Genomic DNA, 22,873 nt, shown 5'->3' on the forward strand with positions numbered 1-22,873 from the left:
TTTTTTTCATATTTTTCCTTTAATTTTTTAACATCCCTAATAAAAGTTTCACACTTTCCAACTGCAAAAATGTTCAATATCAGCTAGGATTTTTTAATTTTTTTTTTTTTTTGACACAGTAGTGATCTGCAAACCACATGGCTGTCTTCTCTTGCTTCAAACATGCTCACTTTTCCCCTTACTCTTGTGCAGCACGGTTTGTCTTTTAGCTGTCATATGAGCGTATACACCCTTGTCCGGGGTAATATATTCAAGTCAGATTTGAACATTTCTACCAAAACATAGGAAATCAGATTCACCAGAATAGTACGGTATAATAAAATGACTCTGAAACTTGTAAGAGACGATGATGAAAATGGGTTTAATGATGGAGGCAAGCAGAGCGGGGTACCAGAAGGACTACTCTGTTACCCTGTGGTGCCCAAAAGAGGCTTCAATGACAACCGAGGGGACAGTACATCAGTGCCGGTGACCATTGTGTGAGTAGACAAACCTCGGGGAAGGCAATCAGTACCCTGTACATTGCAATGTGTGAAATGAATGCTTGATCAGGTTTTGATAAAAAGAAATGTCAAAAGCTTCCGAGACGGCCCATGAACCGCACTAAGGCAAAAACCGCACACAGAGTATGGGCTGCTGTAGCTGAAGTCTCTACAGGAGGTCATGAAGGTACCGTCTTAAGGAGATTTACAAGTTACCCTGAGCTAAAATTACAAAACGTTGGCCTCGGTTCTATTAGAAATGCACACGGCAGTTGCAGACACTGGGATCTATTTTTTTTTTTGTACCTGCTTTGCGACTGTGAAAAATATGTGCACAGCTGTAATGGAAAAAAAAAATCTTTGTATTTTATCTAATTATTTCCTATGATCATCACCGCCATCTAATGGACATAGCAGAGTATGTTCTGTTTTTTTTTTTGTTGTTTTTTTAAAACGCCATATGGCTAATGGTGCTTCTTATCATAGGAAATAATCATATAATGCAAAATATGGTGATTTTTTTTTTGCAGAATAAACTTGGAAAGGCCTTAAAGCAGGATACTCTGCTCCTGTGATTTACATGGAGTGCCCATCCAGAGCAATGTGTGGAGTAAAAGAAAAAAGAAACACCACTCTCCTGGCCAAACGTGAATAAGGATTCCGCCTACACGTCTCCACCAAGAAACCATGTCCCCCCCCCCCCCCCCGACACATTTTGCCCCACCCACCAGGGCTTAAGCAGGCCATACATGGGTCAAATTCAAAAATGTCATTCGTCCTGTAATCCGATGGTGCCACCAATGGTTTTGAAAATCAGTCGTTTTTCACGAATTTTCCAACATGCCCAAAGAAAATGGGGAGAAACCACGAAAATCGGACGGTGCCATTGCCCCACTAACAGATTGAAAATCAGTCGATTATTCTTAGGTCCGCACCAGGGCGGACTGACAACTCATGGGGCCCCCGGGCAATAGGGGATCATGGGGCCCCCGTGTCCTTGCCCAAACTAAAAAAAGCCTATGAAAAAGGTACCAGGGGCATCTCATGGGGCCCCCTACTGACCCCGGACCCTCGGGCAGTGCCCGAGTTTCCAAATGGTCAGTCCACCCCTGGGCGGCACAGTGGCTTAGTGGTTAGCACGTGTGCCTTGCAGTAAATGGGTCATGGGTTCAATTCCTGACCATGGCACCTCCTGCATGGAGTTTGCATGTTCTCCCTGTGCTAGCATGGGTTTCCTCCGGGTACTCCGGTTTCCTCCCACACTACAAAGACATGCTGGTAGGTTAATTGGCTCCTGTCTAAATTGGTCCTAGTATGTGTATGTATGGATGTGAGTTAGGGACCTTAGATTGTACACCCCTTGAGGGTTAGGGACTGATGTGAATGTACAATATATATATATAAAGCGCTGTAAATTGACAGCCCTATATAAGTACCTGAAATAAATAAATAAATGTATGGCCAGCCTTAGTCATAGGATCCCCAGGATGGAAAACAACAGGGGGTGTGGTTTCTCAGCAGAGACATGAATGGTGATTTTTTTTTTTAGCTGCAGCTGTGAGAATGCTTGTCACATTTTGCTTTTAAAAAGACCCCTATGTGACTGCATGGCTAAGGAAAAGCATCCAAAAACATAAAAAAATGTAAGCAGCAAATAAAAAAAAAAAAGAAAGAAAAAAAAAAAAAAATACATGAAATGTGTAGGCCTTCATGCTCTTAAAACATTTCATTAAAATGCATCGAATTCTAGAAACAAAAATGTAATATTTTGTCTATATGGTTTTCGTTACATTGAAGTTCATGTAGACCTATTCCCAGGGGCGGACTGACCATTTGGAAACTGGGGCACTGCCCGAGGGCCCAGGGTCAGTAGGGGGCCCCATGAGATGCCCCTGGTACCTTTTTCATAGGCTTTTTTTAAGTTTGGGCAAGGACACAGGGGCCCCATGATCCCCTATTGCCCGGGGGCCCCATGAGTTGTCAGTCCGCCCCTGCCTATTCCTACACTACCCGTCTCTCTGGCCACTTGGATCTTTATATTGGGATATGATTTATGTTTTTTATTCATTGTAAACTTTGAAAACAAATGTCATATATTTTAACAAACAATTCCTTGGCACAGCCTTTCTCAACCTTTTTACGCCAAAGGAACCCATGCAATAATATTTAGGTCTTGGGGAACCCCTGCTATGGTTAGTTTATTAGTGATCATTGGGAAAGTGGCATTTCCCCACGTTTTCTTTTTTTAGCAAAAAAAAAAAAAATTATTTTTGGTAAAAAAAAAAAGTCCAAAAACAGCGGTTTGCAGCGTTTTACCGCGTTTTTTGTGTTAGAGTGTTAGAGCATTTTTACAGCTGAAAAACTCTAGAAACCCACTATTTTTGTTTTTTTTTCCAGCCAAAAAATGTTTATTACAGTCTATGTGTGCATGGACACATAGGATAACATGCTGGGGAGTTTATTGACCAGGGGCGGACTGACAGCTCATGGGGCCCTCGGGCAATAGGGGATCATGGGGCCCCTGTGTCCTTGCTGACACTCAAAGCACACCCAAAAAAGCCTATAAAAAAGGTACCAAGAGCATTTCATGGGGCCCCCTACTGATCCAGGGCCCTCGGGCAGTGCCAGAGTGCTCGAATGGTCAGTCCGCCCCCATTATTGACTGTAGAAAAAAAAAGTCAAACGCCAAAAATGCTGCTGTAAAACCATCAAGTGTGCATGAGGGCTAAGTGACAAAGAAATGAGCATGAGCTGTGACCTGGAAAGAAGATTCCCAGCCACGAAAATTATTTTCTTTAGTAACATGAGGTGAAATCGAAGGCTTGGTTGGTCGAATTTCAAAATCAATGGTGGCACCAAAGCGCACACAATTTCTGATTTTCTAAAGAAAATTCATTCAGAATTCAACCCATGTATGGCCTGCATAAGGAGCTGATTGGCTACCATGCACAGCTGCACCAGATTTTGCACTCTCCAGTTTTAGTAAATCAACCCCACTGCGTTTATTGGAAATCGCATCAAATCTAAATAACCCCATTTAAAATGTCAAAACACTAACATAAGAATAAATAAACCCGTAATGGCACCATGTTCTGGATAGCAGGCAGGTCAAGTCCCTGGCTTAGGTTCTGGGCCGTCGTCGCACAAGGTACACCTGTATACGGCTGGTAACGCAGTGTAGGAGAGCCTCAATGGCTAAGGCGGTTTCAGCATCTTGGCAGCTGTTTGAAATGGACCTGACTTTGTCGTAGGTATAATGAATGCTAAGGGAGGTACAAAGGGTACTTCACAATGCCATCAAAGGTCTTTGAAATCTGAACATTAAGGCTTAAAATTCTGCATCCACCCTAACGGCATCTTTCCATGGCAGGACTAGGAGGGTGATGACTAGGACTGGGACTAGGACTAGGGCAGCACAGTGGCTAAATGGTTAGCACTTCCACCTAGCAGTACTAGGGTCGTTGGTTCCAATCCCAACCATGGCACCACCTGCCTGGAGTTTGCATGTTCTCCCTGTACCTGCGTGGGTTTCCTCCGGGTACTCCAGTTTCCTTCCACACTCCAAAGACATGCTGGTAGGTTAATTGGCTCCTGTCTAAATTGCCCCTAGTATGTGTACAGTATGTATGAATGTGAGTTAGGGACCTTAGATTGTATGCCCCTTGAGGTTTAGGGACTGATGTGAGTGTACAATATCAGGGGCGGACTGACAACTCATGGGGCCCCCGGGCAATAGGGGATCATGGGGCCCCTGTGTCCTCGCCCACACTCAAAAAAAAGAAAAGCCTATAAAAAAGGTACCAGGGGCATTTCATGGGGCCCCCTACTGACCCCAGGCCCTCAGGCAGTGCCCAAGTGCTCGAATGGTCAGTCTGCCCCTGTACAATATATATGTAAAGCGCTGTGTAAATTGACAGCGCTATATAAGTACCTGAAATAAATAAAATAAATAAATACAATGAGCTGTAGGTTGGGTATAACAGGCACAGCTTCACCCAGGAACAGTGCAAATTGTACCTCGCTCTCTGCCTATCACAGGGCTGCCCACCTCTGGTCTGTAAGAACAACGTACAATCCTAGGTTTTAGCACTGACAAATATTAGAACTAAAAATTGTGGTTATTGTTGAGCTAATAATTAATAATAAAATAATTAAATAATAAAAGTAACTCCACTTTTGTTGAGGGAAAAAAAAAAACAGTCCCCTCTTGGTGTTCAATGTACACTGCAGATATTATAACAAACCTTGTAGGAGAGTCCTACCTTTTGTTACTGTGAAGAAATAGCACTTTCTTTCACCAGATTGATCTCATACTCATTCTGAATACGAGGGTTTGGTTCATTATTAATTAGCTGGTGCACTTTGTGTTCTAAGAGGAAAGTTGCAGTGTCTGCATCCCTTTAGAAGTGATTGACCCTCGGGGACTATATCACCAAAACGTACATTTCTATCACAGGTGGTGAGTAAAACCAGACTTGTATCTTAGTGCTGACTTCTAGGAAAATCAATGAGCTAATCACAGATGCAGTAAATAAAATTTTTGGGAATTGTGAAAATCCATGTAAAGGATTATAGTGATTGGGCATATGTGATGTAAAGGGGCACTCTGATTTGGACACCTGATGTAAGGGGGGAACTCTGATGGGGTAACTGATATGTAAGGGGGCATTTTAATTGGAACAGTTACTGAAAGAGGGGCATTGATGGGGACACCTGACATAAAGGGGCACTCTGATGGGATATTGGATTTAAGGGGCATTTCAGTGGAGACAGTTGATGTAAGGGAGCACTCTGATGGGGACCCTGATGTAAGAGGGCACTCTGATGGGGACCCGGATGCAAGGGGGCACTCTGATGGGGACCCTGATGAGGACTCCTGATGTAAAGGGGGACTCTGATGGGGACACCTGATGTAAAGGAGCACTCTGAGACCCTAATTAAAGGAGGCACTCTGATGGGGACCTTGATTTAAGGGGGCACTCTGATGGGGACCCTGATGCAAGGGGGCACTCTGATGGGGACCCTGATGCAAGGGGGCACTCTGATGGGGACCCTGATGCAAGGGGGCACGCTGATGGGGACCCGGATGGATGCAAGGGGGCACTCTGATGGGGACCCGGATGGATGCAAGGGGGCACTCTGATGGGGACCCGGATGGATGCAAGGGGGCACTCTGATGGGGACCCGGATGGATGCAAGGGGGCACTCTGATGTGGACCCGGATGGATGCAAGGGGGCACTCTGATGGGGACCCGGAGGGATGCAAGGGGGCACTCTGATGTGGACCTGGATGGATGCAAGGGGGCACTCTAGATGGGGACCCGGATGGATGTAAGGGGGCACTCTGATGGGGACACCTGATGTAAAGGAGCACTCTGATTGAGACCTTGATGAAAGAAGGCACTCTGATGGGAACCCTGATGTAAGGGGGCACTCTGATGAGGACTCATGATGTAAAGGAGGACTCAGATAAGGACTCCTAATATAAAGAGGCACACATTCTGTTCAATAACCCTAATCTAATGACAGCGTATTACATACGAGTGTTCCCAGGCAGTGACACTGTGTGACAGACTGTCAGTGACTCTAAACACAGTGTTGGCATTCTACCCTGACTCTTCTTTACTGCACCCCTAGATCAGATAGGCTAGAACTGGCCCTGCTGGAACCCAGATTTAAAAAAAATGAAACCGGTGGAAGGATCCTGGCCTTTGAGGTCTAATTTGGACAGTACTACCCTAGAACTGCCATGGTGCATTCATATGAAAATGGGTGCCGTTTAAACAACTCCAGGATGATGCTTGGTTTAGAAAGGCTTAGCTGAACACTCAAAAATTCTAAAAAAAAAATCTAACATAGCGTCCATTACTTCCTTCCGTCTTCCTTTGCACCGTTCTATCTACTACAAAATCACAAGATCTTTTCAAATGGTAAGTTACTTGCAGCTTATTATGCGATATGGAAAGTGTATAGTTTTGCTTCCACGCAGAATGCCTTGTAAAGTTTCTAGAAATTGATATTAAAAAAATGATGGCACTAGACAAATTTTTTTTTTTTTTTTTTTGCAGAATCAAAAACTACATCAAAAATATTAAAAATTGTGGTCAGATCCCCTCCCCCCCACTTTATGAACACAAAATAGCAATATCATTATAGTGAAAGGTGGCACCCTGCAAAGTCCCGAAGAACGTGCTGTGAAAAATGAATTTGTTTAAACCATCCCAATCGTGAATCGTTGTGCTACTCTAACAATGCACAATATCAAAATATGACATATAAACACCGTTGTAAAATGTGTTTTTTTTTTTCCTGCTGCTAGTAATGACAAAACCTCAACAATTTTATATTAAGAGAATATCAGAAACAAAACAATATGGTAAAAAATAATTATAATAATAAAAACGAACCTAAAAGAAACAGGATCTTAACTTAAGTGTCAGAAAGCTTTATACTTTACATTTTTTTTTTCTACGACCTGGAAAAGACAGCAAGTTTTGTCGCAAGATCTTTGTCTTATTCCAAATGGGTGCCGTGTATGGGCACACAGGCATCCGAGTTTCCAGCTATTATTTGTTGTTATGCGGTTGCTGTTTTTCTGCAGACTGTAAAAGGAGTCCTTGGTGTTAAAAATTCTAAAATCGGCATTTGGGAAGCCTGGTGGTGCAAAGGCGACGCTCCCGCTTCACAGGATGGCACAGAAAAACTTCTTCTCTCTAAAAGGGTTTTCTGAAGCAGGCACTGGGGTCAGTAATGGGTCCTCCTTGGCATGGGCTTCACAGTAGGCCATCAAGTCTGCTGCTGCCTTCGATACCTTGAAAACCAAACAATATTTTAAGGATATTTTGTAAAGTGGAAGAACACGCATGCCAACATTCCCCCCCCCCCCCCCCAAAAAAAAAAAAAAAATCCTGCCTTTTGCCTTCCTCTGGATCAACTGTGGGTATAGGATTATAACTTTTTTTTTCTATGATTGAACTGGATGGACTTTTGTCTTTTTTCAGCCAGACTAACTATGTACAGTTGCAAGAAAAAGTATGTGAACCCCTTGGGATTACATGGAGTTTTGCATGAATTGGGCATAAAATGTGCTCTGAACGTCATCTAAGTCACAACAATAGAAGAACACAGTCTGCTGAACATAATACTACACAAACATTAGATGTTGCCATGGTTTAATTGCACATAACATGTAAACATTCACAGTGCAGGGAGGAAAAAGTATGTGAGGCCCTAGCTTAATGACTTCTCCCAGAGCTAATTGGAGCCAGGAGTGAGCCAACCTTGACTCCAATCAGTGTGATGATATTGGATGTGTTGCTGACAGCTGTCCTGCCCTTAAAAAACACACACCTGTTTTGGGTTTACTGGTTTCAAGAAGCACTGTCTGATGTGAACCATGCCTCGCAGAAAAGAGCTCTCAGAAGACCTACGATCAAGAATTGTTGACTTGCATGAAGCTGGAAAGGGTTACAAAAGTATCCCCAAAAGCCTTGATGTTCATGTGTCCACGGTAAGACAGACTGTCTACAAATGGAGAAAGTTTAGCACTGTTGCTACTCTCCCTAGGCGTGGTCGTCCTGTAAAAATGACTGCAAGAGCACAGCGCAGAATGCTGCATGAGGTAAAGAAGAATCCCAGAGTGTCAGCTAAAGACCTACAGAAATCTCTGGCACATGCTAACATTTTTGTTGACACATCTACAATAAGGAAAACATTAAACAAGAATGGAGTACATGGGAGGACACCACGGAGGAAGCCATTGCTGTCCAATAAGAATATTGCAGCACGTTTGAAGTTTGCAAAAGAGCACCTGGATGTTCCACAGCACTACTGGCAAAATATACTGTGGACAGATGAAACCAAGATTGAGTTGTTTGGGAAGAACACACAACACTATGTGTGGAGAAAAAAAGGCACAGCACACCAACATCAAACCTCATCCCCACTGTAAAACATGGCGGAGGGAGCATCATGGTTTGGGGCTGCTTTGCTGCCTCAGGGCCTGGATGGATTGTTGTCATTAATGGGAAAATGAATTCCAGAGTTTATCAAGACATTTTGCAGGAAAACGTACGACCATCTGTCCGCCAACTGAAGCTCCGCAGAGGATGGGGGATGCAACAGGACAATGACCCAAAGCATACAAGTAATTCAACAAAACAATGGCTGCAACAGCACAGAATACGCCTTCTGGAGTGGCCCAGTCAGAGTCCTGACCTCAACCCGATTGAAATGCTGTGGCATGACCTTAAGAGAGCGATTCACACCAGACATCCCAAGAATATTGCTACACTGAAACAGTTTTGTGAAGAGGAGTGGTCCAAAATGACTCCAGATCGTTGTGCAGGTCTGATCTGCAACTACAGGAAACATTTGGTTGAGGTTATTGCTGCCAAAGGGGGGTCAACCAGTTATTAAGTCCAAAGGTTCACATAATTTTTCCTCCCTGCACTGTGAATGTTTACATGTTATGTGCAATTAAACCATGGCAACATCTAATGTTTGTGTAGTATTATGTTCAGCAGACTGTGTTCTTCTATTTTTGTGACTTAGATGACGTTCAGAGCACATTTTATGCCCAATTTATGCAAAACTCCACGTAATCCCAAGGGTTCACATACTTTTTCTTGCAACTGTAACTACGCAACTACCCCTCAGTTGTAAATGGCTTATCTCATCCCTGTAAAAGTCTACATTTGGAAGAGAGCTTGTTCTTTTGAAAAACAACAGACTTACTGGCTGGATCACCAAATGAACATAGACGAAAGAAAGTCTAGAAGAGAAAACTAATGCAGCCATCACATCTAAGAATTGGTAAGCTGCACTATAATAAAATGTTTGCTTTTGGGTTTATCAGATCTAGGGGAAAATAATTTTACATACAATTCACATAATATTTTGGTGATCACATACAGTAACTGTAGAACATTTTATATACAGTATATCACACAGTATAGCATATTATACAAGGAAAAATTTTTTTTTACATCCCCTGTGCTCTGAACAAACATTTTTAGTAACAATCTTGAAATTAAATGAAGTATAATAATAGACAATTCAGACAATGAAAACTGTATTGTTCCCCAACAATCATGGGCAAAGTAGAGGTGCCCTCTTGTGTTTTTGGTCAGTGTAGACGGGAGCTCAATTCACCAATGCTCAAAGAACCCCTAGAAACATCAAGACGAGCCCTGGTTGTGAAAAGTTGATGCGAAAGGAACATTTGGGCAGCACAGTGGCTAAATAGTTAGCACGTCCACCTGGCAGTACTCGGGTCGCCGGTTCGAATCACAGCCACGGCACCACCTGCCTGGAGTTTGCATGTTCTCCCTGTGCCTGCATGGGTTTCCTCTGGGTACTCCGGTTTCCTCCCACACTCCAAGGACATGCAGGTAGGCTAATTGGATCCTGTCTAAATTGTCCCTAGTATGTGTATGTATGAATGTGAGTTAGGGACCTTAGATTGTACGCCCCTTGAGGGTTAGGGACTGATGTGAATGTACAATATATATGTAAAGCGCTGTGTAAATTGATGGTGCTATATAAGTTCCTGAAATAAATAATAAATACCGTTTAATGTGAATGTACAGCCCCATTTTGGATAGAGTAGGGAAGGGTTAGGAGCTCTGTCAAGTTTTATTGCTGCCTGTGTCCTCTCTAGATATATTCATCCTTTCCATTTGTCCTGGTGACCACTAGAAATGAGGGAAGGTGGAAGTCCAAAGTTTTAGGCCCCTTTTATATGCGCATGCCATTGCGGTACATCCAGGTGGTTGGGAGGCATTTATCGCACGTCAGCTACCTGTCAAAAGCAATGACTGCTGGACAGCTCCATTAATAGTGTCCTGGCTAAGATTCTGTGATTTTGGGAACAGCAAAAACAAAAAGTAGGGCATTTCACATTCAGCAGGTGATCCTGCCCACCGATGCACCCTATAGAAGTAAATGGGGCTGCACTCCGGTAAGGAGCCTACAGACGCATCCTGGTGCTCGCTATACAACTCCCGGAGCAGTTTTTTAATTATTCTTGCACAGGCGTACTTTAAAGTCCGGTGGTATGGTTAACTGAAGTGTAGGCCAGTGTATGAGCGTTTGTCTGGAAACAAGGGATGAAATTGCCAAGACAGGATGGACCAACGTGTCACCGTGCCTGACAACATGAATTTTCAGTATTAATGTGTTATCCTGCCAATCAATGTCTATAGGAGTCTGCTGGCAGGAAAGATGGAGACCTGGCTCCAGTAGGTCACTTGTCGTTCAGCTACAAAATACATTTTAAGCTGAATTCCAGGCAATGGGATAAATACAGAGATGAAATACACATAAAGAAGACTTTTTATCCTCCCAAAGGATTTGTATTTATGTCCATCCAGGATTGGGATCTACACAGCCTGTGACTGGACAGTGACAGGAGAAGCAGCACACTGATGGGATCATCTCTCTGTCATTCTACTCCGTCTTACTATTAGCATGCTTCTTGCAGTACAGCTGACTGGCTCCGTTTGCTGCTTCTCCTTTCCCCTTTCTGAGCTCTGCTGTCCAGATGCTGATACCAGGCGAGCTTTGGCTATTCTTCTGCATTAAGTGAGTTGGACTTTTGTACCAGGCGCTCCTTAGTACATATCCAAAAATGTACCTTCTCATAAGCATTCCCTTTGTCACTATCAAAGAGGTAGCAGCCGAGGTCCAGAACTGGGTCCACCTATAGGGGTATCAAACTGGCGGCTCTACAGCTGTTGTGAAACTACAAGTCCCATCGGGCCTCTACCTTTGAGAGTCACGCTTGTAACTGTAAATCTTGCAATGCCTCATGGGACTTGTAGTTTGACAACAGCTGGAGGGGCACCAGTTTGACAGCTGTGTACTTTCCTCATGGATCTCCTTTTTGAAGGAAAACACACCTTTCAGTATATACATCACAACCAATTTTCACTTCCAAGGGTCCAGCTTTGGCTCTGAGGAAGAGGATTTGCCCTTGAAACGCGTAAGCCAAGGTGTATCCCTGGATGGCGCTCACCTGGCATGTACATCTATCCGGGTCCCACTCACCATTGAGTCTGTGGACTTATCCTTTCCATTTTGCGGTTTTCAAACTTTGGTCTGTGAGTACATACAGGATTTTTTTTTATACATTTGTAATAAACTTCCTTGGGATAATGCACTAGGCCAGTACACCCTCTTTTCTCTTGTTTTTTTCTGTAATTGTTTTTATAATTACTAAGACCTATAGGAAAATATTTTTAAAGCGACGCATGGATTTTAACAGTCTTTATTCAAACTCAGCTTTGAATAGGATCTCAGCACATCCTCCCTCTGGAGGGGACTGGTCACCTCTGCTTGCACACTGTGCGCTGGATGGTCAGTCTTATCAATGCCCATTACTAATTTCAGTTCAGGCATCAAGTCTTCACTGCCTGGTTCAGTGTGAATGCTGCTTAGTAACAATTGGCTGTCCTCTCCCTATCTCCGCCCCCGCAGAACCCTCCTTATGCACAGAGTGGACCTTTTGGTCCATGCTGATAATAAAGTAGTCAGCAGGGGCGGACTGACCAACTCGGGCAGTGCCCGAGGGCCCGGGGTCAGTAGGGGGCCCCATGAGATGCCCCTGGTACCTTTTTCATAGACTTTTTTTAGTTTGGGAAAGGACACAGGGGCCCCATGATCCCCTATAGCCCGGGGCCCCCATGAGTTGTCAGTCTGCCCCTGGTAAACAATATTTTACAAATCTTTACAGCAGGGGAATGAGATAATCAAGAAATACCTATAAAAGATTATGTGCAGGAGCAGAGGAAGGATGGGGGAGAGGGGGTTATTATATTGGGGAGAGGTTGCAGATAGGGTATGTAAACTCTAGCAATGAACATCTCTGATTTGCTACATTTTTGTCTGTTAAATATACAAATAAAAGCACTTTGTTTAAATGTGTTCAGTGATTTATTTCAGGTACTTATATAGCGCCATCAATTTACACAGCACTTTACATATATATTGTACATTCACATCAGTCCCTAACCCTCAAGGGGTGTACAATCTAAGGTCCCTAACTCACATTCATACATACACATACTAGGGACAATCTAGACAGGATCCAATTAACCTACCAGTATGTCTTTGGAGTGTGGGAGGAAACCGGAGTACCCAGCGGAAACCCACGCAGGCACAGGGAGAACATGCAAACTCCAGGCTGGTGGTGCTGTGGTTGGGATTTGAACCAACGACCCTAGTACTGAATAAGGTGCGGTTTCTGTGCGAATCACATGTGAAATGCAGCACCGCACAAGTGTGAACCCAGGCTAAATGTGCTTGTTATGCTGCACAGAAATGCAGTCAGGGAAGCCTACAATTCAATTACATTTTTTAGATTGATGTCTCAGCTATGTCACTGCTATCCAGAAGAGGAGTGGCTCAACACAAAGACATTGTAGGTGATCGGCCAGCACAGGCAGCACAGTGTTGGAGCATCTGCTTGTTCCCTTGCCATTCCATGCACCCAGAAACGTTACTGGCAAGGGGCCAGGATGGCAGATTTTGGTGAGTGTATCTTACCTCACAAGGTACAACTGGCCATAGATGGACTGAAATTCATCTGCTTCAGCTGTGATTTAAAGGATAAGGTCACCTTTTTAGAAAAAATTACATGATATATCAGTTGATCCCGCCATATATATAGTGAGCTGATAACGTCCTGCGTTCTGCCTCTGCTGAGTATTATCAGTTGCATTGTTTCCAGTTCTCTAAGGACTACAGAACACCTTCCCCTATGCTAGGGAGATGAGGAGAGACAGTCTGTACTCCAACTCCTAATATATTTCCTGTCCTTGGGTGACAATGTTGTTAATACATAGATACAGACTGAAAAGTGACAGTTGTCACCCAAAGGACAGGAAGTGTATTTTTACCAGGCTCAACAGGTAAAAATAAAGGAGGAAAAAGCCTGAAGAAATACTGTAAAACTAATGCAGCCATCACATCTAAGGACTGGTAAACGGCTAAATATTTTATATTTCTGTTCTTGAGTTCAGAATAAAATAATATTTTTCATTTATTAGTTTACATTTTGTACAGTTGCAAGAAAAAGTATGTGAACCCCTTGGGATTACGTGGAGTTTTGCATGAATTGGGCGTAAAATGTGCTCTGAACGTCATCTAAGTCACAACAATAGAAGAACACAGTCTGCTGAACATAATACTACACAAACATTAGACGTTGCCATGGTGTAATTGCACATAACATGTAAACATTCACAGTGCAGGGAGGAAAAAGTATGTGAACCTTTGGACTTAATAACTGGTTGACCCTCCTTTGGCAGCAATAACCTCAACCAAACGTTTCCTGTAGTTGCAGATCAGACCTGCACAACGATCTGTAGTAATTTTGGACCACTCCTCTTCACAAAGCTGTTTCAGTGTAGCAATATTCTTGGGATGTCTGGTGTGAATCGCTCTCTTAAGGTCATGCCACAGCATTTCAATGGGGTTGAGGTCAGGACTCTGACTGGGCCACTCCAGAAGGTGTATTCTGTGCTGTTGCAGCCATTGTTTTGTTGAATTACTTGTATGCTTTGGGTCATTGTCCTGTTGCATCACCCATCCTCTGCGGAGCTTCAGTTGGCGGACAGATGGTCGTACGTTTTCCTGCAAAATGTCTTGATAAACTCTGGAATTCATTTTCCCATCAATGACAACAATCTGTCCAGGGCCTGAGGCAGCAAAGCAGCCCCAAACCATGATGCTCCCTCCACCATGTTTTACAGTGGGGATGAGGTTTTGATGTTGGTGTGCTGTGCCTTTTTTTCTCCACACATAGTGTTGTGTGTTCTTCCCAAACAACTCAATCTTGGTTTCATCTGTCCACAGTATATTTTGCCAGTAGTGCTGTGGAACATCCAGGTGCTCTTTTGCAAACTTCAAACGTGCTGCAATCTTCTTTTTGGACAGCAATGGCTTCCTCCGTGGTGTCCTCCCATGTACTCCATTCTTGTTTAATGTTTTCCTTATTGTAGATGTGTCAACAAAAATGTTAGCATGTGCCAGAGATTTCTGTAGGTCTTTAGCTGACACTCTGGGATTCTTCTTTACCTCATGCAGCATTCTGCGCTGCGCTCTTGCAGTCATTTTTACAGGACGACCACGCCTAGGGAGAGTAGCAACAGTGCTAAACTTTCTCCATTTGTAGACATTCTGTCTTACCGTGGACACATGAACATCAAGGCTTTTGGAGATACTTTTGTAACCCTTTCCAGCTTCATGCAAGTCAACAATTCTTGATTGTAGGTCTTCTGAGAGCTCTTTTCTGCGAGGCATTGGTTCACATAAGACAGTGCTTCTTGAACCAGTAAACCCAAAACAGGTGTGTGTTTTTTAAGGGCAGGACAGCTGTCAGCAACACATCCAATATCATCACACTGATTGGAGTCAAGGCTCACTCCTGGCTCCAATTAGCTCTGGGAGAAGTCATTAAGCTAGGGCCTCACATACTTTTTCCTCCCTGCACTGTGAATGTTTACATGTTATGTGCAATTAAACCATGGCAACATCTAATGTTTATGTAGTATTATGTTCAGCAGACTGTGTTCTTCTATTGTTGTGACTTAGATGACGTTCAGAGCACATTTTATGCCCAATTCATGCAAAACTCCACGTAATCCCAAGGGGTTCACATACTTTTTCTTGCAACTGTAGATCTCTTTAAGGTGGGGTAATTGACGAAGACCTTGACCAACAAATGAAATCCAACTTTCCTGATTGGACAGATCTCCACCCCGGCCTCCCATCCAATGTTTTATTGCCTCAACGCAGGTTAGAAAATATTAGCCAACCTTTGATTGATAGCGGTGAGCAGGAGAATCATATTTCTCTCAGTACTAGTTTTAATAATTCAGTCCGACATGAGATTTCAACATTGTCAGTCTATAATAAAAAGAATTTCTTGTTACATGGTCCGGCCATATTAGACAGTTCTAGAAGCCTGTACAGCCAGGGGCGTAATTACCACAAGGCAAACAAGGCATTTGCCTAGGGCAGCATTTTTTCAGGGGGGCAGCGAAAGAAGAGATGGAAGAAAGGACACACGCAGCATGGGGACCAGGTAGGATCTGAGAGAGGCTGTGGGCTGCTTGATGGTGTATGCAGAGCTTGACTTTTGTTCCCAGGGATGTCTGGAACTGTGAAGGTGAGAGTCTTCTCTTTCGCCAGGGTGGGGGCTGCCAGTGTGTATGGGGTGGTGGTAGTGGAAGGTTCTCTCTGGGCTGGGGGGGGGGTTTGCTGTTGGTCAATGTCAGGCTCTTATCATGGGGGAGGGGGGTGTTTGTCAGTGTCAGGGTCTCTCTGTGGGGGGGAGACGATTTTCGTGTTGTCTAGGGTAGCACGAAACCTAAATACACCACTGTGTACAGCGGGATATCTATTATTCAGCACATCGCGGATGTTCACAGACTCTGACAGGCGAAGACTCAGAAAGGGCGCGATTTCATGTACGCCATTTTCAGCAATTAAATAAAACATGCCGTCTTCGTCTTGTGGAGTCAGTGTTCTATCCAGGATCAGAAAAACATGTCTCCTGACTCCTCTGTAATTACAGCTCATATAAAAATTAAACCATACATTTCCCTCTGAAATTCAGCAAAATTTACCTGGATAAAGGCAGGAGGAGGGGAAAAACAGAGCAGTTTCTGCAGTAATTGGGTTTTCTGCAGGTTATACAATGTAAGCAAGCGTTTTATTGGTTGCTTAAGGCTAGGTTCACACCTTAGCGTTTTGCTGCACGTTTTGCATTTTGCAGAAACTCACTACAGTCTATTTAACATGATTCCTATGGGACACGTTCATATCTCTGCGATTTTTGGAAAGGGTCAGGGACTTGCTTTAAACTCAAAATGTTGCGTTTTAGTTCAATAGACTGCAATCAAGGTGCTGCAGAAATGCATGTAGTGTGTTTTTGACGCATTTTTGATGCGTTTGCATTTTTAATCTGCCCAGCAACAAAATGGCAAAAAAACCCCCCATAAAGATGCAAAAAACATCAAAACCGCATAAAAAATGCAAGTGCAAAAATGCAAAGCACTGCAGAAACGGATCAAACGCAAACTGCATAGGTGTGAACCTAGCCTTAGTGCAAGATTTATAGGGAGCAAAGGAGAGATTGCCATGAATTCCCTGCCGGAAGGGGCACTCCTATATACAAAAATATATTAAAAAAATGTGTTCCCTTCATTAAAATTTATCTTGGGAAGCAATATTTTACCTGCAATCATCTGTAAAACTGCTTACTGATCGATATATCCTTCTCCCCTCCTCATAAACATATCATTCTTCTTCTGCCCCCCCTCCTCCTCATCAACCTTATATCATTCTTCTTCTGCCCCCCCCCCTCCTCCTCATCAACCTTATATCATTCTTCTACCCCCCTCCTCATCAGCATATTCTTCTTCTGCCCCCCTCCTCATCAACATATCATTCTTCTTCTGCCCCCCTCCTCATCAACCTCACATCATTCTTCTTCTGCCCCCCTCCTCATCAACCTCATATCATTCTTCTTCTGCCCCCTCCTCATCATCATTCTTCTTCTGCCCCCTCCTCATCATCATTCTTCTTCTGCCCCCCTCCTCATCAACCTCATATTATTCTTCTTCTGCCCCCCCCCTCATCAACCTTATATCATTCTTCTTCTGCCCCCCTCCTCAACAACCTCATATCATTCTTCTTCTGCCCCCCTCCTCAACAACCTCATATCATTCTTCTTCTGCCCCCCTCCTCATCAACCTCATATCATTCTTCTTCTGCCCCCCTCCTCATCAACCTCATATTCTTCTTCTGCCCCCTCCTCATCAACCTCATATCATTCTTCTTCTGCCCCCCTCCTCATCAACCTCATATCATTCTTCTTCTGCCCCCCCCCTCCTCCTCCTCCTCATCAACCTTATATCATTCTTCTGCCCCCTTCCTCATCAGCATATTCTTATTCTGCCCCCCTCCTCATCAACCTTATATCATTCTTCTTCTGCCCCCCCCTCCTCCTCCTCATCAACCTTATATCATTCTTCTGCCCCCTTCCTCATCAGCATATTCTTCTTCTGCCCCCTCCTCATCAACATATTCTTCTTCTGCCCCCTCCTCATCAACATATCATTCTTATTCTGCCCCCCTCCTCATCAACATATCATTCTTCTTCTGCCCCCCTCCTCATCAACCTCATATCATTCTTCTGCCCCCCTCCTCATCAACCTTATATCATTCTTCTTCTGCCCCCCTCCTCATCAACATTATGTCATTCTTCTTCTGCCCCCTCCTCATCAACCTTATTTCCTTCTTCGTCTGCCTCCCTCCTCATCAACATATTCTTCTTCTCCCCTCCTCATCAACCTTATATCATTCTTCTTCTGCCCCCCCTCCTCATCAACCGTATATCATTCTTCTTCTTCTCCCCTTCTCATCAACTTTATATCATTCTTCTGCTGCCCCCCTCCTCATCAACCTTCTATCATTCTTCTTTTGCCCCCCTCATCAACCGTATATCATTCTTCTTCTGCCCCCCCTTCTCATCAACCTTATATAATTCTTCTCTTCTCCCCTCCTCATCAACCGTATATCATTCTTCTTCTTCTCCCCTCCTCATCAACCTTATATCATTCTTCTGCTGCCCCCCTCCTCATCAACCTTCTATCATTCTTCTTTTGCCCCCCTCCTCATCAACCTCATAGCATTCTTCTTCCCCCCCTTCCTTATCAACCTTATATCATTCTTCTTCTTCTCCCCTCCTCATCAACCTTCTATCATTCTTCTTCTGACCCCCTCATCAACCTTATATCATTCTTCTTCTGGCCCCCCCCCCTCCTCATCAATAGAATGGTTCTTCTGCCCCCCTCCTCATCAACCTCATATCATTCTTCGTCTGTCCTCTACTCATCAACTTTATATAATTCTTCTTCTGCTCCACTCCTAATCAACCTCATATCATTCTTCTTCTGCCCTCCTCCTCATCAACCTCATTCTTCTTCCCTGCTCATCAACCTTATATCATTCTTCTTCTGCCTCCCTTGTCATCGACCTTATATACTTTTTCTTCTGCCCTCCTCCTCATCAACCTTATATATCATTCTTCTTCTGCCCTCCTCCTCATCCCGCACTTCCTTATTTTATGCCTAGGCAAGATTTATGTGTACAGTGGCTGCAGCCTCCTTGGATATCCATGTCACAGGCTCTAAGAGGCTGCAGGGTGCTCTATGGCCACCCCACCACATTGCATCATTAGGAGTGCATGCTGTCTATTCATGGTCTTTACAGCAGCCTCCCTGATGACGTGACATGGCGTCATCATGAGGCCACTGCACAACCCTGAAAGACTTCCAGCACCCCCTGGTGACATTAGATGTCCTGCAGAAGTCGTGCAGTGAAGTGGCAGATAACTGGTAATCATCGCTGGATTCCCAGGTGTGTGAGTATGCGATATCACAATCCAGCAGGTAAGAGGGGAGGAGCTAAAATAGGGAGAGGGCAGAGATGAAGCTCCTCTCTAAAGAAGGTAGCCATTGTTGGTTATTTAATTGTAGGCATACATTTCATTGGGTGCGGTTGGTAATCAGGTTCCAGGTTTTTTTTTTATATTGAAGGTTATACAATTTAAAGTGTTACTAAAACCAGGATCCTGAATGCACTATATTTGGTCTCCCCGGACTCTGCATTCCCTAGATCTGGTCTCCCACAGTACACAACAAAGAAATGCAATTTTTTTTAGTAAATATAAACTGCTAAATACCTTTTCTCATCAGCAGTATATAGCAGTCTTGTTACTTCTATCAGTGTCCAGCAAAGCACTGCTTACAGCTTGTAGGAGGAGTTTTCCTTCTCCGGTAGAAGGATGCAGGACCCCTGCCCTCTTTCTGGACAGTGCTGATTGGCCCTGTGCTGATCACATGCACTCTCCAAAAAAAAAAAAAAAAAACTCCAGCAATACACACCAAACTGAGTGTGTGCAGCTTTTCTCTGTTCTATCAGGAGATATTTAGGAGACACTGGAAGAAGGGGAGGATCAGAAAAGACAGGCTCAAACAGCCTTTCTACACAATGCGGAGGATTAAACCCCTTAGGTTCCACAGTGAGTATAACAAGCATGCTTTACTGCATCTACAGACCGATTTCACTGTTGTGGGTTTAGTGACACTTTAAGCAATCATCTCAGTGGTTGCTGCAGTAATCAGGTTCCAGTTCTTGTTACTTCTATAGGTTATAAAATGCAATCAGTCATCTCATTGGCTGCTATAAAATATTACACCTCTTTTTAATTTGACCTATATTTGTTACATTAGGACCAGGATTCTTGAGGATTGTAATACAACAAACTGTGAACCCAGTTCATATCTGGGTGGACCATCCCTTAAAAGAATTGATACATCAGTTTTCTGTGTTACAGACCAGTCCAATTATATGCTGACTTTTGATAGTAAATTGCTTGGGGACTTAAAGATAATATACATAAAATCAGGTCTGCTGTTAGAAACCATGGGGCCCCATACAAATAAACACAGTTTACTATGCTTCAGTTATGAATGAACACAGTTAGTGATCGGTACTATTCACTCAGTGTGTTGATTCAGAAAAGAAAGGGGTTGGTAAAATGTGACATTTACCAGAAAATTCCCCCACTTTCCATCCTGAAAGCTCCTATTGTGTGCTTGCAGCTGCCGGTGGGAAGGAGAGAAGGGAAGTCGGCAGCACTGTGGGGGTGGGGGCACACAGGGGAACTTGGGCGGCAAAGGGAAATGAATGGTGCGCAGGGATGGTGATGGATGCAGATAGGATCCTATGTATGGCTCTCTGCAACAGCTGAAAGCCAGCAGGAGGGAGAGGAGATGAAGCCAGCTTTCAGCTACTGCAGAGAGCCATACAGGGGGATCAGTTCCAGTAATAGCCTCCCCATTGTGCCAATCGCCCTCCCTGCCCAAATCTGATTCACCCAGCTGTCTGGGCCCCTCCTGCTGGCCTGGGCCCAGACATAGAATGCATGAAGGTAAAAAGCCTTGAGCCTTTACAACAATTTTAACACGATTTTTTTAAAAAATGCATTTTTAAAAAAATTTGGTACATCTTGTCTGTAGATTGGATAATATTGTCTTGCACAAATAAATTTTTCTGTGCAAGACAATATTATCCAAAGAAAGCTTTGCTTGTCCTGAAAAAAAAAACAAAAAAAACCTATATAGACAAAAAAATAATGCCAAAGTCAGTGCCAAATTAAAAAGGGCAGCACAGTGGCTAAATGGTTAGCATTTCCACCTGGCAGCACTAGGGTTGTCGGTTAGAATCCCAACCACGGCACCACCTGCCTGGAGTTTGCATGTTCTCCCTGTACCTGTGTGGGTTTCCTCTCACACTCCAAAGATATGCTGGTAGCAGGGGCAGACTGACCATTTGGAAACTTGGGCACTGCCCGAGGGCCCAGGGTCAGTAGGGGGCCCCATGAGATGCCCCTGGTACCTTTTTCATAGGCTTTTTTGAGTTTGGGCAAGGACACAGGGGCCCCATGATCCCCTATTGCCCAGGGGCCCCATGAGTTGTCAGTCCACCCCTGACTGGAATTGGCTCCTGTCTAAACTGGCCCTAGTATGTATGTGAGTTAGATTGTACCTGTAACAATATGGGGAATTGAAAACATGGTCCATTATGGGTGTACAGGTGTCCCCTATTGCCCGGGGGGCCCCATGAGTTGTCGGTCCGCCCCTGACTGGTTGGTTAATTGACTCCTGTCTAAACTGGCCCTAGTATGTATGTGAGTTAGATTGTACCTGTAATAATATGGGGAATTGAAAACATGGTCCATTATGGGTGTACAGGTGTGAGAGCTGATGAGATTTAACCAGAAAAAGCTTACAATTGGACATAATGAGCAATTACTGAGAATTATTAAAACTAGACAATTTTCCAATTATGTTTTGAAGTGCACAATTGCACTTTTTATTTTACAAGATACATAGCACAGACAATGGAGAAAAAAATATCAAACGCAAGATTTAGAAAAATGAAGTAGGATGCAGATACCATTTTGGTAAATGTCCCCAATGTCTTCACCAGCATCACAAACCTAACAACATTAATAGATGTCAACAGCAGAACAGTGGGTGGGTTGTGCTTTATGAAAAATGCAGCTGGGCTAATGACACAAGGAGCTCAACGCTCTAAATTATCCAAATACATCTGCCTCTCCCCACCATCTCTCTCAGTTTGAAGCATTCAGCTCCATTATTCATTGCACCATGGGTGGAATACAAGTCGCTCCATTCTGGAGTTCACATGGTGCATTCAAATCCGTTGATGAAGGGAAGTTCAGCTGGGGTTTGATTTCCGATGCATTAATTTTTTAACAAAATGCGTGGGGAACGAAAATGTTATTTAATGCATGTATTTAACAGAACAGGAAAAAATTAATCACTGGCTGCTGGGAGGGCTGAAGAAGAAGGTTAGAAGAAGAGACAGAATTTGGTCTCATAGGAGAGGATATGCGATTCAAGATGGCAGATTAAGACAAAATAGCTAATTTTAGAAGATGGGTCATCTGATAAAACATGTCTTGGGATTATTTATGGAAAACCAATTTTAAAGCTGAACTCTAGCCTTACCTCCTTTACTGTACTGAATTACTTTTTTTGGATTGAATGGAAACAATGAGCTTCTCACAGTGTGCATTAGAAACTGTAGAAAGTCAAAACCCACCTAATTTCATGGATGGAGGTGGTTCAGCATCAGGGATGGACTGACAACTCATGGGGCTCCTGGGCAATAGGGGATCACGGGGCCCCTGTGTCCTTGCCAAAACTCAAAAAAGCCTATTAAAAAAAGGTACCAGGGGCATCTCCTGGGGCCCCCTGCTGACCCCGGGCCCTCGGGCAGTGCCCAAGTTTCCAAATGGTCAGTCCGCCCCTGTTCAGCATGGTCTAATCCTTTCCTCCCCAGCCCAACTGTTCCTGGCCATGGAGCCATAAATGCAGACTCCCCAAAAACACCAACATTTTCATACTGACATCCATCTATCAAGCCATTTTGAAATTTGCCTAACTCCAAGAATGGGCCCACTACTTGCATCAGGGCTGAGGGCTCTTGAGAGAAGTACAGAGGGAGGATGCTGTGATGTTTTCAGGGGACTATGTACAGCACCCTGCCAGCCCCTCCCACCAACCATGATCTGCCTGTAATACATAGAGAAGCACACAGAGCCACTGATGACATTGCTGGGTCTGAAATAAGGTATGAAATGCAAAGTGAAAGTTTTTTTTCTAAAAATATTGATGGCATGTTGATGAAGCAAGGTGGAGGTACCAGAGAAGGCAAAATATAAGCAGATGTCAAAACCTGGGAAAATTGAACTGAAGATAGGATGACGAAATGTCATTTTTTTTGGT

The 22,873-nt window shown here is 43.8% G+C and overlaps 1 protein-coding gene across 2 annotated transcripts in view; it reads right to left on the reverse strand.

Moving 5' to 3' along the window:
- The window catches only part of GNG2 (G protein subunit gamma 2), a 113,992-nt gene continuing 91,119 nt past the window's right edge, over window positions 1–22,873 (reverse strand). For both annotated transcript variants that reach the window (XM_089665808.1, XM_089665807.1), the window contains exon 4: window positions 1–7,293. In XM_089665808.1, coding sequence (XP_089521934.1) covers window positions 7,165–7,293 — 129 coding nt within the window. In that variant the 3' untranslated portion in view covers window positions 1–7,164. The remainder of the gene's footprint in view (window positions 7,294–22,873) is intronic.

The sequence above is a fragment of the Staurois parvus genome, unplaced genomic scaffold (assembly GCF_062004578.1).
Source record: "Staurois parvus isolate SC_StPar_1 unplaced genomic scaffold, SC_StPar_1.0 ptg002360l, whole genome shotgun sequence".
Taxonomy (NCBI): Eukaryota; Metazoa; Chordata; class Amphibia; order Anura; family Ranidae; genus Staurois; species Staurois parvus.